Source organism: Ascaphus truei, chromosome 1, assembly GCF_040206685.1.
Source record: "Ascaphus truei isolate aAscTru1 chromosome 1, aAscTru1.hap1, whole genome shotgun sequence".
Classification (NCBI taxonomy): domain Eukaryota; kingdom Metazoa; phylum Chordata; class Amphibia; order Anura; family Ascaphidae; genus Ascaphus; species Ascaphus truei.
The window spans coordinates 49,218,660-49,232,937 of NC_134483.1; the positions used below are offsets into that span (position 1 = coordinate 49,218,660).

A 14,278-nucleotide genomic window follows, 5' to 3' on the forward strand; every position below is an offset into this window, starting at 1 on the left:
TGGATGACATGCATAATTCAAGAGGGCTTTAGACATTAATTGTGAGAAGATTCTGGCATTGTGAACATTTTCAGGAAAAACAAGTAATACTCAGCCAATTAACTCAAAATAACCATGTACTTTGTGTATGGCTAAAATTGGCACAGCTCATTATACCCCCACTTGCAGGATGTTTGCCACTTGAAAGGATGCTACAGGTTGAAGCTTGGTATACAAGGGTCCATTGGGTTTTGAAAGCCTCACAACAATTCTTTCAACAATATGACAGAAACAGGATTGGTCAGACCACTCACCGTGCAAATAGTCCTCATATATAGGAAGTGAAATGGTACAGATATGAAACAAGGGTCCTAGGAGGAAGAAATAGTATACAAAGTACTGATCCAAGTAGGACCAAAAGGAGCCTCCAAATAATTGCACTCAATGTTATTACAAAAGTATACTGGATAACAGTGGTCTGTCAGAAAGTATATCTGCAAAGCTGTCAGATAGATATCAAGATCAGCAGTTAAAAATAAAATAATACAATTTTATTACATCAAAAATTATGGTGACAAAGTGGTGATAATTATATACAGTGACAGAATATAATAAAATATGAAATCCCCAAAGTGGAGTGGAAGAGTAGGTAGGAAATAGGGCTATTTCTAATATGTAAGCCCTGTCATAAACACCTTCAATTGTGTGTCTAAACATACAGTATAGGTCCAAAATTACTACTCTGACATCTAGAATATGCAAGGGGGTATATATGCTGTAATCTCTGGTAAGTAGATATAGGTCTCAGTGTGTTATTAGTATACAATCACATGTATAAAAGGAATAGATATAATTTAAATACAATCACATATATGAGATGATCTTTATACAGTACATCATCAGTATTCAATTGTTGTATTGTTGTATTGTTGTATTGTTGTATTGTTGAGGTCGTACGCAACAATCATAATCAAATAGAAACATAGGTAATCCGTTGTATTCAGTATAGCTCTAGGTATTAAATGCTTCCTCATAAGCATATCATCACAGACATGCTGGATAGCAGAATCACACAAGAAATCAGAGGTGTAGTGCTATGTTTATGGTCATTTCCATCACCATACATCTTAATTGATTGGGTTACACCTACACCTATGTCAACCCCATCTAGACTAAGACTGTGTCCACGCTAGCGCTGAGCACGGCGCTTGCCGAGTTTAGTTCCTGCAATGTGAATTGTCACGTCCCTGCTCACGTGGTGCGTGGGCATGTAAGCTCTACCAAGCTTGGTGCTTGGGAAGACAATTCAGTTTGAGTTTAGAGCACAGAGCAGGGTCCCATGACCATGCTCTGACCAAAGAGGATAGAGAGGCAGTATACTGTAGTCTGAGCAGAGAGAGGTGGAAGCGGGGGGACTGAGCAGAGAGAAGTGAAAGCGGGAGGGCTGAACAGAGAGAGGTGGAAGCGGGGGGCTCCGGTGTTACAAAGTGTTTTACTGCCGAGACTCTGCCCTGGGTCACTAAGCATTTTAAGACACACACATCCATTTAGATACAAAGCGGTAGAGACAAGACATCCTTGAGCAGAACGCAAGAGTTGGGATGGTGCATAGCGAGAAATTAGGGCTGAGATGTAAGGAGCAGCTGAAGAGTGTCAAGCTTTAAAAGTGAGGAGGAGAATTGAGTGTGAGATGCGCGATTTGATAGGAAGCCAGGAGAGTGATTTCAGCAGGGGAGACGCGGAGACAGATTTAGGAAAGAGTAGAGTGATTCTGGTAGCAGTGTTAAGATTGTAGGGGAGACAGGTGAGAGGCAGGAAGGCCAGACAGCAGGAGGTTACAGTAATCGAGACGGGAGAGAATGAGGGCCTGAGTCAAAATTTTAGCAGTCGAGTAACAGAGGAAAGGGCATATCTTTGTAATATTGGGAGGAATTCCCCGGTTACACACGATTCGAAGATCTGTGCAAAACAAAAAAATACCAAAAGGGTCTGATCTCATCTCTCTACCAGGGGTTAACCTCTCAAAAAGGATACCCAAGTCCATTTATATATGGATCAGTGGGCTCTAGACTTTCAGACTCAAATAACAAGAGAGGACTGGGAAGATATTTGGGACAATGCAGGCAAAACCTCTATATGTACAGTAACGAAGCAGAATATGTATAAAATTCTGCTGCGTTGGTATTACACCCCCAAGAGGGTAAAGCAAATGTTCCTGGAGTCTATTGATAGATGCTGGAGGGGTTGTGGGCAGATAGGGGCAGATAGGGGCAGATAGGGGATATAGCGCATATTTGGTGGTTCTGTTCAGTCAGATATATTGGAGGACAGTTCTAAAATTGATAGAAGATGTGACGGGGATTAAGGTGTTGTTATACCCAGTGTTAATTATTCTGGCTAAGCCCATGGATGATGTGAACCACTATACCGTTAAATTTATTATGCATATCTTAACGGCAGCTAGATGCAATGTAGTAGCAGCAGCGTGGAAGAAGACACTTCCGCCCTCCAGAACAGATGATCAGAAGGGTTAATGATGTCCAACTAATGGAGAGACTCACCTCATTGCTGAATCATACCACAAGAAAGTTTGATAGAATATGGGAACCATGGGATGTGGGAAGATTTATAAGGGGGTATTTTAGTGCAGGGTGTATAGCTGTTTAGTGACAGAGGGCGCAAATAGGAATGGAGTTCATGTGAAATGAGAAGTGGAGAATGATTAGAGATGGAGATATATGAATGGAGTTAGAGGAATACTGAGGCTGGTAGAAAGAAACGTGTTGTTTGAAAAGGGGTGAGGTCAGAGCAAATATAAATAGTAGAGTAGGCATAGCAGCGGCAGTTTAGTGTTGAGATGTGAGTGTGGTCTGGGATAGAAAATGTCCTCCTTTCCAGCGCAGTTCAAATTTAGAATTCAGGGTCAGTAGATGTTCTGTTGTCCACTTGTGAACTTCCTGTTAAACTCCACACTGCATGGCACTTAAAAAAAGGCCATTTTACATGTAGCAGCAGGCTGTTCCCCTATTTGTCCCTAGGTATATAGGTCTAAGGCTAAGGCCTGGGACGTAGTGATTTTCTCCGTGCGGAGGCGCGCTGAGGCTCAGGGAAAGCAGGGCTTTCCCTGGCCTTACACAGCACGCTGTCCGTGGGCGTGTCGGGGGCGGGTCTGGGGGCGGGCCAGTGACATCACGGAGCTAGTTCGCCCTGATTGGGCGAACCGCTCACGTGACCGGCCCTGCGCTCCGGCGAGCGTCAAATTTCAAAACTCCGTCACACACACGCTTCCCCAAGTGTGCGGACGCGTGCGAGAGCCCCTGCTAAAGCAGCTCCCATTGCGGCTGCAGGGGCTCAGTGCCGAGCAGCAGCATGCCTCAGCACGGGTCCATGCCATACCATGCCCGAGGCCTTAGTCCCCGCTGGCGCTGAGCGCGCTCATACTTGGAGCGCGGGGTGTCCGGCTTGTACACGTGTGTGGGGAAATGGGGGGGTTTATTGCAGGTAGTTCAGCGCGCAGGTAAGTAGTGATTTTTTGTTTACCTACGCGCCGATCGTGGCTGAGCGTGTGTGCATGAGCGCCGCGCGCACTGCGTGAGGGGTGACACATATATCTATACTGTATACACTGGCGACACACTTTATTCGAGCTCGGCTAGTCCCACGAATTCGGGTATACCCGGGTGTATTGAGGTTTGTGACTGTTTTCTGCCCGAGTGCATTGAGGTATTTTCTAGGCAGGGATTGAAGCATTTTATTCCCACTGGCTGCAATACTGCACAGTATATATATATATATACTGCATTACAATTCATTAATTTATGCCATCTGGTAGACACACGAAGCATTGCAGCCTATTAAATCCTAATCATTATCATTTAGCAGATCAGCCGCCCGTCAGCCAGGCATGAACCCAGGCTGGGAAGGCAAACACAACGGGGCTTGTCAGAGGTGAGGAGTGGCGCATTCCAGGTATCTGCCAGGTACAAACTGGGCATTTGCTCGAATAAAGTGTGTCGGTGCAGTATGTAAGTCTCCTCCGCAAGCGCCGTCTGCTCAGCCCGATCAGCGCTAGCGGGGACTTAGCCTAAGAAGTCACCTGACTGAATTAAGTTCTGCCCAGACAGCTCAATTAGCACGTGAGGCACATAAGACAAATGTTATTTCAAATCAGACAGTTCTTCTACCCAGGTCTTAGCAGTTGAAATGTCTAAAATATACACAGCAAAGGGCGAGTTTAAGACAGGATTAAAGATATCCTACCCAGAAGTTAGCAGTGGAAATGCATAAATAAATTGAAATATATAAATCCTCACATAAAAGCCTGCTTTCCTAGGTATACTTTTTTTTTCGACAAAGGGCATACACATTTTGTCTCTTTGGCAATGTTGGGCAATTTTGCAGTTAAAGGAAAGTGATGAACACACTAAAAATGCTCACAGTTCATTTAACCAAGCAACACTCCAGGAACTGCATTGGCAAAATAGGGATGAAGGTGAACATGGACAATACAGTAATTCCCTAGCATAACATTGACAATTGGAACAAAAATACATGTATATCTGGGGTGAAGTAGATAAGGAGCACAGGCAGCACTTGCCAGATTATGTCCCATACATGATAACATTGCATCATGAATTGGTTCATTAACAAATATTCTGTAAACTTTGCATGATTATAGATTTATCCATACAAATAAACTAATAACTTTATTTTATATAGTGTTTATTTATATATACTGTAAATAATGTCACCATTCTTCCATTGGGACTCCATGCAGCACTTCCTAATTACAATATAGCGTGCAGTACTCCACACCGGACACACATTTGTAAATGCAGACTCTTTACCCCGATTACTTCGCAATCTCATTTTTTTATGGACAGGGAGATAAAAGGACTTGACCAAAGCCACTCACAAGGTGTTGACACCCAGATTTGAACCAGACACCCCTGTTTCGATGTCAGTGCCTTTGCTCAACAAGCCACTTTTTCAGAAGTGCTGAAAAAAAACTTGAGTGGAGCACATGAACACCTGATATTGTTTTAATATATATCCTGCTTCCCTATTTCAAGAAATGTGGGCATTGCAAAGACATCAAGAGGACATAGGGGCAAGGCATGAATTCCTCATGGAAGCAAAGTTTCACACTACAAATCGGCCATAGGGTTTTTTTCAGCGCCGGAGTTTTATGGCATAATAAAATGTAATAAATATGGTATACAATATCTACGGTTTTCCTTACAGAGTAGCAAAGCATTTTGTTATCTGACAATGGAATACAGCAACAATTGTTTTCTTTGTAGTGATCAGACTTATAAAGCAGATTATGGAAAAATGGCAACTTTCTTTTTCTCAAAAATAAAAATGATTGTAGGATATCACAATGAAGTGCATGATTGGGGAGGAAAAATGGGGAAAAGCAACATTTGTACAAAAAAAATGGCCCATCTAGGTGCGATTAGAGCTTTAATTTGCTCTCCTCTTATAAATCCTATTCATTTTTTGACACATGCCACTGCTGTTCTCAGCCATATTAAAAGGTTAACAGCAGATGGGCATGTGAAGCAAGACTTACCAAGGATTCCTAAGATGTTATTTACATAATTTCCAACACAAGCATCGCAAACCTCTTCAGTGCTGATGAGCTTAGTAATAACATTGCATTGCAGAATAATCCAATCACAGGCTTAAAGGGAAAGAAATAGTTCACTTTTCCAGCAACTCCTTACAGTATATCTTAAAGTAGTCATGCTTTTTTAAAATGATTTCTCGTTGCATCTATTGCATTAAAGCAGCAATACACTGGAGTGAATAAACAGAAGCACTGGTAACAATATGCAAGCTCATGTATTTAGCAAATAGACATGATCAATAACTACTTTCTTATCAGATATTTGCCAGATTGTATATTTCTGAACCTATCATTTGCTATTTTCTGTATCAAAATGAGCACATTCATTATTTATTGAGGAGCTATAAGAAAAGAAGAGCATAAACTTACATCAACTTCTTCACAAAAGGTTGCATTGGGGCCATACTGCAGTTGACACTGGTGATTAACGTCATATAACACTCCGGGAGCAACAAGAGTTGGCTTTAAATCTTTCTTTGCTGGTACATCATCTAGACAGAATCCCCATCCTCGACTATAAGCAAAGCACATTGTTATGTTACAAGATCAACGTTTTCTAATGCAATTCTAAGATGTCACAATAAATTCAGGATAAGATAAATAGTAAAAGCAGTTCTTAATTTGGTGACATAGGCGCATTTGGTGACAATCACATTAGTTCAAGATCTGATATCATTTGTGTGACATACTGAAATGTCATTGTCACTTTCACACTGTTCAACTTTTTCTGCTTGAAGTTAATCTCATATTGTAGACTATATTGTTGTACCTAAAAGGAATAGCGTTAGGCTGTTTCATTTATAATGAGCCTGCCTCTGCTCACACTTTAATGTTACATAGTTAACTGCATCATTGAAAGGATTGAGAGGCAAGGCCTCTGTGATATGGTGGATTCAACTGTCAAAATATTCTGCATGAGATAGTTATGTATAGCTCTGGGAAAAGGCTGGGTTAATTAATCAGGTCCCAGCTGCCCTATTAATGGGCTTTAAAAACCCAGAGCTCATACATGTTCCTGTTCATGTCTGTTACGCCGGTGCTGCCCGCAGACCAGACCCGTCTCCTGTGCTGAGGTGGGACGTAGGGATACACGCACCCGCAGCAAAGGGAGCGCGTCCGGAGTGTGGTGTTAGTGTTGCCAGGCCAGGTATAGTAAAGAAGACAATACTTGCCGGTACCAGTAGTAGAGGAAGAGTAGTTATTGCCGTTGCCAAGGTCAGGGATTGGAGAGTTGCGGAAGGTCGAAAGTATAAACCGTGTGTCACGGATGTCAGAAGTCACGAAGTCCAGGTAGAGCCGAAGTCGAGAGCCAGAGGGGTTAGTCGTCCAAGCCGTGTCGATACCTGAGGAGTCACTGAGAGAGTAGTCAAATGCTTCCATACAGAACTATGTCGAGCGACGAGTGATGGGAAGCACAGGCATAATAAAGCTGGGCAGACCAATGGGAAGAGGGGGCAGGCCTGGAGGACTGCAAGGAGTCCTCCTTGATAGGAGGAAGGTGTTATAGCCCAGCTGAGTGTAGTAATTGTTTTGCATGGAACCGTGTGGTGCTTGAGGGCGGCGCCTCACTGCCGGGGCAGTGGGTAAAAGGCCTCTGTTAGGCGTGTGCTCTGTAAGCTGGGAATGTGTGCGCATAACGTCTGGGGCTGGCACACATGTGTGCGCGTGGATTCGGTGACTGACATGCGTATGCGCATGGGGTCGGTGACAGACGCGCGTGTGCGTATAGAGCGCGGAGCCGGAGACACACGCAGAGGCTGCGGTTCAACAGGCACCTCTTCGGTAGGTGCAATCCTGTGATGGCGAGGAGCCTGAGTGCCAGTGGCAAACAACGGAGTTATGTGGGAATTGCGCTGCAGGCGCTGGGACGCCTGAGTACCGACAGGGGGTGGGCAATGGTCACGCTGATGGTGCTGAGACACCAGATTCCTTACCCTGTCTGAACCAGGGACACACAAGCTGCAGCTCTGGAGGGAGAGAAGCCTACCACAAGGTCTGTTACGTTGGAACACTTACTCTTGCTCTTTGTGTATCCTGGACTTGAAACTCCATTGCTGGGAAAAGGGCAAAGTCCTTCTCACAACTTGTTTTTTAATTTGTGTATCTATGCTGGGGGGAAATAAAGACTACTCCCATCACTCACATGTCTTCCCAGTCTTACTGCAACATATGGTGTTTGAAGTGGGATTCTTAATGGCCTCTGCATTCAAAGAGCCACACACAAAAAAAATGGAGCATTTTTTTTTTAAGGAGTTTCTGCAGGAGCAGACAAAGTGGACTACTAATGCATGAGCAGGCCAAGAAAAACAGACAACTAATGCAAGAACAGGCAAGCAAAACAAACAAAAAATACTTATACACGAGCAGGGGAAATCAGACAACTACTGCAGCATTTGCAGCAGCAAGCCAAACACCAAACCCAGCAGCAGGCAGCCCAGGATGAAAGGGTGGCCCAACTGCTGGCTTAGTCCCCTCCATCGGCCAGACCAGAACTTCTGGACAGCCCACCGGTGATCCTGGAAAAATAAAACTGACAGAGGACTCAGATGCTTTATTTTTAACCTTTGAAAGGGTTGCTGAGGCCCAGGACTTGCCTGTGGATCACTGGGCAACCACTTTGGCTCTGCTCCTTATAGAAGAAGCCCAAGCTTCCTATCAGGTCCTATGTGCAAATCAGGCTATGGCCTATAAGCAGATAAAAATCAGACATTCTGGATCACTTAGGCATGACCACAGAGACCTACTGTCAGCAGTCCCGGAACTTGAAATACACTTCTAAAGTGAGGCCCCAAGTTATAGTTCAGCGCTTACTGGATTTGTGTACTCAGTGAATGCAGCATGAGCAGCGCACCAAGGAGGGGATTCTCAAACAAGTCAATCTGTATCAATTCCAACAGGTGATAACCCCTTCCGCATGCTTATAGGTAAAGCGCCATGCTGCCAAAAACTCTAACTCTGGCTGTGCAGCTCATGGAATACTTCCTTGGGGCAGAGGACTAGGAGCGTGACCTGGGCCTGACTGCACAGACCCCACAAGCTCTGGCAGACACCCCAAAGAGGATTCCGAACAAGCATGAACACTACAACCCTCTATCTCTGGATCGTCAACCCCCTCGAAGGGAGAACCATTCCAACAACAGAGAGGTCCTGATGGCAGTTCCCATTGAGATGCTCATCTATTTTCTGATGTCGGCCTATCACCAAAGGAGGAGAACTTCAGAGAACACCACATGCACGATCCACCCAGCTCCTGGTCTCGAGTCTCCTGTCCAGCTGAAAGGTATCCATGACATCCTACCGTGATAGAGCCGACTCCATGTTCCTCCTGTGGGAAGCATGATCACCACCCTATGGAGTGCCCTCAGATGGATTGCTCCTTTGACAGGTCTGTCACCACAGTCTCACCCAGAGAAATATCCAAGCCTTGACTACGTACAGTCCTGATTGGAGGTAAATCTGTCCAGACCCTTGTGGATTCGGTCTCTGGGAAAATCTTTGTCTTTGTCTTTTGGTATCATCTTCTGCCTGAAATGCATTCGTCGACTTCCCTCGGGGCACTATTTGTATAATGTGGAGTTATACCAAATCGTACCCGACTGCCAACATCCTGTTACAGGTAAAGGGTCAAGCGGGCAGTCTTCCTTGGCTGAGACAGGTCCTATTTTTCAAGTCTACTGGCTACATCCCAGGAGGGACCTCCTTCTCCTGTACAGGAGAAGTCCGGGGATCTCTTCCCCGTGTCTGCCTAGATGTTTCTCCATAGACACTGGGTTCTGAAATCTTGCAGACAAATGCTGTGACAAACAGGAATGGTTAAGAAATCTGGGACCCAAGGTAGCAATACTAATATGCATAAGTCACAAGTAATGACTGGGAATGGCCAGAAAGAGGGAGAGACAGAGCCTGGAGATTTACCAGAACTGTTTTTTCCTGATTTGAGGCAGAGGGAAGACCCAGTCCTTGCTAGACACTATGAGAAGGTGGTTACAAATCGATGATAATGTATTGAATGCAGAAGGTGTAATAAGGTTCCATAATTTCTAATTATTCAATGACATTCTGTATAGGGTGAACCAGCATACACAAACAGGGGAGGTCACTATACAAATGTTGGTCCCTACAGTGTTTGTTCAACCTAGCCCATACTATACATTGAGGGGATCACCTTGGTAGAGACATAATCATGGACCGTATTTCATCCCAGTTCTATTTACCAAGAATGCATACTGATATCGCCAAATTAGGCGAGGCATGTCCTGAATGCCAGCTATAAAGCCAGAAGGGACGTTAAGTCAGTTCGGACATCGATCTACCATCCACAGACCAAACTTTAAAGAGTATGTTAAGGAAATTAGAAGACTCTGAAAAGAGAGCTTGGGATTACTGTAACTTCTCCCCTTGTTATTGTTTGCAGTGTGAGAAGTACCACAGGCCTCCACGGGGTTCTCGCCATTTGAACTCCTATATGGCTGCCAATGCGGGGTATCCTAGACCTCCTAAAGGAGTTTTGGGAGGATCAGTGGTCCCCTTATAAGAATACTCTTCAATATGTCTAAGAACTTAGGATCCGCCTAGCCATGTTTGCCCATTTTGCAAGGGAAAATCTTAAACATGCTCAAGACAATGAAGAGACATTTTAACCAAAATGCTCGCATGAGGGTTCTCCAACCTGTGGACCAAATAATATTGCTATTACCTAATGGTGAGTAAACTCCTAGAAAAATGGCACGGCCCTTTTTGAAGTACAAATTTACCATCTAAACTTACTGAAACTCTGTAAGGTTCAGAGCTCTGTTCATCCACCCAGGGGAAGAGGAAACAGATATGGGTCCTCATCCTCCCTAAGGGCACACCTTTGATGCCAACCAAATACCTATGGATACACAGTTAACCTCAGAACAGAGGGATGATTTGTTAGAACTATTTAAACAGTTTAGGGATGTTTTTTCTGATCTCCAGGGGCAAACAAATGTAGTGTCACACAGGATAGAGACAGAACCTAGTGTGAAAGAATAGTCTCATCCCTACAGATTGCTTGAAAGCCGTAAAGCCCTGGTAGAAAAGGATGTTCAAGAAATACAAAATCTTGGCATGATTGAGGATCATGCACCAAATGGTGCAGTCCGATCGTAATGGTCACTAACCCAGATGTAAAGATGAGGTTTTGTATGGACCTCCAAAAGGTAAATGTGGTATCCAGGTTTGATGAATACCTAATGCCAAGGGTGGACAAAATTGCTGGACTTCTTTGGCATGGCAGAGTACATATCTATGCTTGACCTCACAAGAGGATACTGGCAAATACCTTTGGAGGAGCCCAGAGTTTGTACCAATTTGTGCATATGCCATTTGGTCTGCATTGAGCCCCGGCCAGCTCCGAGAGGATCATGGACAAAGTTCTACCACCTCATAGAGCCTGTCACAGCCTACATGGATTATATCGTAATAAGCACTGGTGAGCTCATATAAATACTGTAGGTTAAAGGCACTCCTTCAGTCTTTGAGAGACGCGAGGCTCACTGCGAACCCTCAAAAATGCACCTTGGTAAAGGCCACTACAAATTGCCTCGGCTATGCCGTTGGTGGCGGGAAGATGAGATCAATTACCAGTAAGGCAGCTGCCCTGAAACAAGTTCCAACCCTGTGAACAAATGCACAGGTATGCTCAAGTACTATCAGTAGTTCATTCGCAATTATTCCAAAATGATGGCACCCCTAACAGACCTCACAACAAAGAGAGCCCCGTACCCAAGTGGTATGGTCTAGAGTACAAGAGAGACTTTGAGGAGGTAAAAAGGTGTCTATTGGAGGGGTCCGCCCTTAGGAGCCCAGATTATAATAGGCATTTTCTCGTACAGATAGATGCCTCTTGAGATACTGTAGGACATTGGGCAGTCCTGTCAGAACAATTTGAGGGCATAGAACACCTGATTCTTTTCCTGACCTGGAAATAATTTCCAAGGGAAAAGAACTACTCAGTGATTGAAAAGGAATGCCGTGCAGTGAAGTGGGCGATTGAGGCATTACCTTGTGAGAGTCCATTTACCCTGATGATGGATCACGCTCCACTAAAGTGGTTACATTCGATGAATTCCAGTGCTAGGCTGACCAGGTGGTATATGGCCCTCCAGCTATTCTCATTTGAGGTTCAGCACAGATCTGGGAAGGAAAATGTGAGCGCTGGTTTCCTGTCTCGAGAAGAAGTGGAGGGTCGGGCTTCAGCAGTGCATGACCCTAGCCACACGTAAACAGGGGAGGAGTGTGGCAGGGTGGGTTAACTGTCCAATATTATGCATGGGAATTTTATGCAAATCTTTGGACTCTAGCAGTGACTGGGTTAATCCCAGTGTGAGAAAAGGCCAGAGAGAGAGAAGCCTGCAACAAGGTATTTTACATTGAAACACTTACTCTTGCTCTTTGTGTATCCTGGACTAGAATCGCCCTTACTGGGAAAAGGGCAAAGCCTTTCTCAGGACTTGTTTTTTCATTATTTTGATCTATGCTGAAGTTACAGTAAAGCTCTGTTATACAAATTCTAGGCTGAATAAAAAAACTTACTCGAATCACCCACGTCTTCACAGTCTTACTGCAACAGGCTCAAAATAAGTTATTTGTTTAAACCTTCAAATATTGTGCATCTGTGCAGTGTAAACAGCAGAGTGGTATTTAGATAATGTTCAACTGCTTATGTGTAGCTCCATTAGCTACCTGCTATTAAAATTCATAACTTGCTGCTATATTAGAATAAAAGACTACTCTTTAGCTTCAGCAGATCTTCTGATGTTAGATACTATAAATGTAGGAAGATGTACAGGTGCGCCGACGAGTATTCTATCACCAACAAGACCCAGGTACATGCTGGGTACATGCTGCAACATTTCACACATTTCTGCAGAGACTAATGGCCCATCGGATTAACACAGCAGGGGTTCCTGGCAGTCCCATTCAGTTTGAATGGGACTGTCAGGGACCCCCACTGTTAATCCGATGGGCCATTAGTCTGTCTGCAGAAATGTGTGAAATGTTGCAGCATGTACCCAGCATGTACCCAGCATGTACCCAGCATGTACCTGGGTCTTTTTGGAGATTGCCCCAGATTTGTTTTATAATAATCGTCGGCACTACAGTATTAGGCAAGATTGTTTTCTGTTAACAAATGTTACCAGTGAGCTATGACTAGTATAGAAATAAACCAACCTTAACTTACTCTAAGAATCGTGTGATGTATTCTTTGCTGCACTGCGACCATGTAAGTGGTGAGGTGTCATACTTCAGTTGCCGGGACATAATGTACGGATGTCTTCCAGCTGGTTCACAATCATTCCCCTGTCCATCATGCTGAATTCCAAAACTGGGGAACAATGACAGGGTATGTGAATTCTGTACCTCTGTAAACAGGAGTTTCTGCAGAATGTTTCATAAAAAGTAAACAAGCAGCAACAGAATTAGCTCCTCACAATTTCACACACACTAAGGTGTCAATGAATCAAAGCAATTTTGGAGCAAAGTCAAGACATTTTCACTCTTCACCAATTTATAAAAGCATTTTTCTCCAATTTAGTCACATTTGCCCTATTTTTCTCCATGGGTAGTGTCAGTAGGAAAAGTTACAAGGTGCACAGTGTGCATCTGTGCCACTCTTCTTGCACTTTATTTCCCCCCAAAAATCCCCCCCCCCCCAACATAAAGTACCCCATCAGATGTAGGAAACTGTTCTTACACCCAGTATTCTACAGCTCTGCTACCAAAAAACAGAAGTGCATCTAAACACACTTTTCTTAATGCTGATATATATATAAATGTAAATACAACTGTATGCTCATCTGCATATATATATATATATATATATATATATATATATATATATATATATATATAACAAAGACAACACAGAAATTAAGTAGCGCTAAAGAGGATGTGAAATAACCCTAATAAATGATAAATTATAATAACATATTTAAAATATTAAAATAAATTAAAATTACCACAATTTAACCTAATAATATCTACAAACCATAGCGTGATAGTGAAAAAAAAGGAAAAATCTAAAATCCAAATCCGTTTCGTCACACTGCGGCGACTTCGTCAGGACTTCACTGCGGCGACTTTCACCTGACGAAGTCGCCGCAGTGTGACGAAACGCGTAGAGCTGTGATGTCATCGCGTTCGTGTTGGTGTATTTGGAGTCCCTGGCTTCCCTGCGCTCCGGCTGGCGGTAATTTCAAGTGCTAGCAACCATTGTATGAGAGAGCAAAGGACGTGCAGGCATTGGATACCTTTTTATATTGTTTTATCTTGCTGCCAATTTGGGATAGGAGTTCATGGTGAACCTGGGCTGTTTACATCCACTCTGCAAACTTGGGACTCACCCTATCACCGCAGATGACAACAATAGAGATTTCTCTCCCACGAATGGTTCTGTTTAAAATCCTATAAGTGCACATTCTTATGGGGTTGCTGATTTTTTAAATAAATGTACCTTATTTTTTACTCAGTTACGTGCTATGGAGCTTGCGCTTTTGTTTGTTTTTTTGTTCATATATATATATATATATATATATATATACCACACTTATTAAGGTTATGGTGGGTAAAAAAGTGACAAAAACCCTCCACAGTAAAGCATAAAGCAACTGTAAATATTCCTGTATATTCATTTGCATGTCG

The 14,278-nt window shown here is 43.5% G+C and overlaps 1 protein-coding gene across 1 annotated transcript in view; it reads right to left on the bottom strand.

Annotated features, from left to right (window-relative positions):
• Positions 1 to 14,278, bottom strand: part of ADAMTS12 (ADAM metallopeptidase with thrombospondin type 1 motif 12) — a 609,209-nt gene that overhangs the window by 252,149 nt on the left and 342,782 nt on the right. The window contains exons 8-9 of the mRNA XM_075587768.1: positions 12,819 to 12,962; positions 5,981 to 6,125 (exon numbers count right to left, since the gene is read on the bottom strand). Coding sequence (XP_075443883.1) covers positions 5,981 to 6,125; positions 12,819 to 12,962 — 289 coding nt within the window. The remainder of the gene's footprint in view (positions 1 to 5,980; positions 6,126 to 12,818; positions 12,963 to 14,278) is intronic.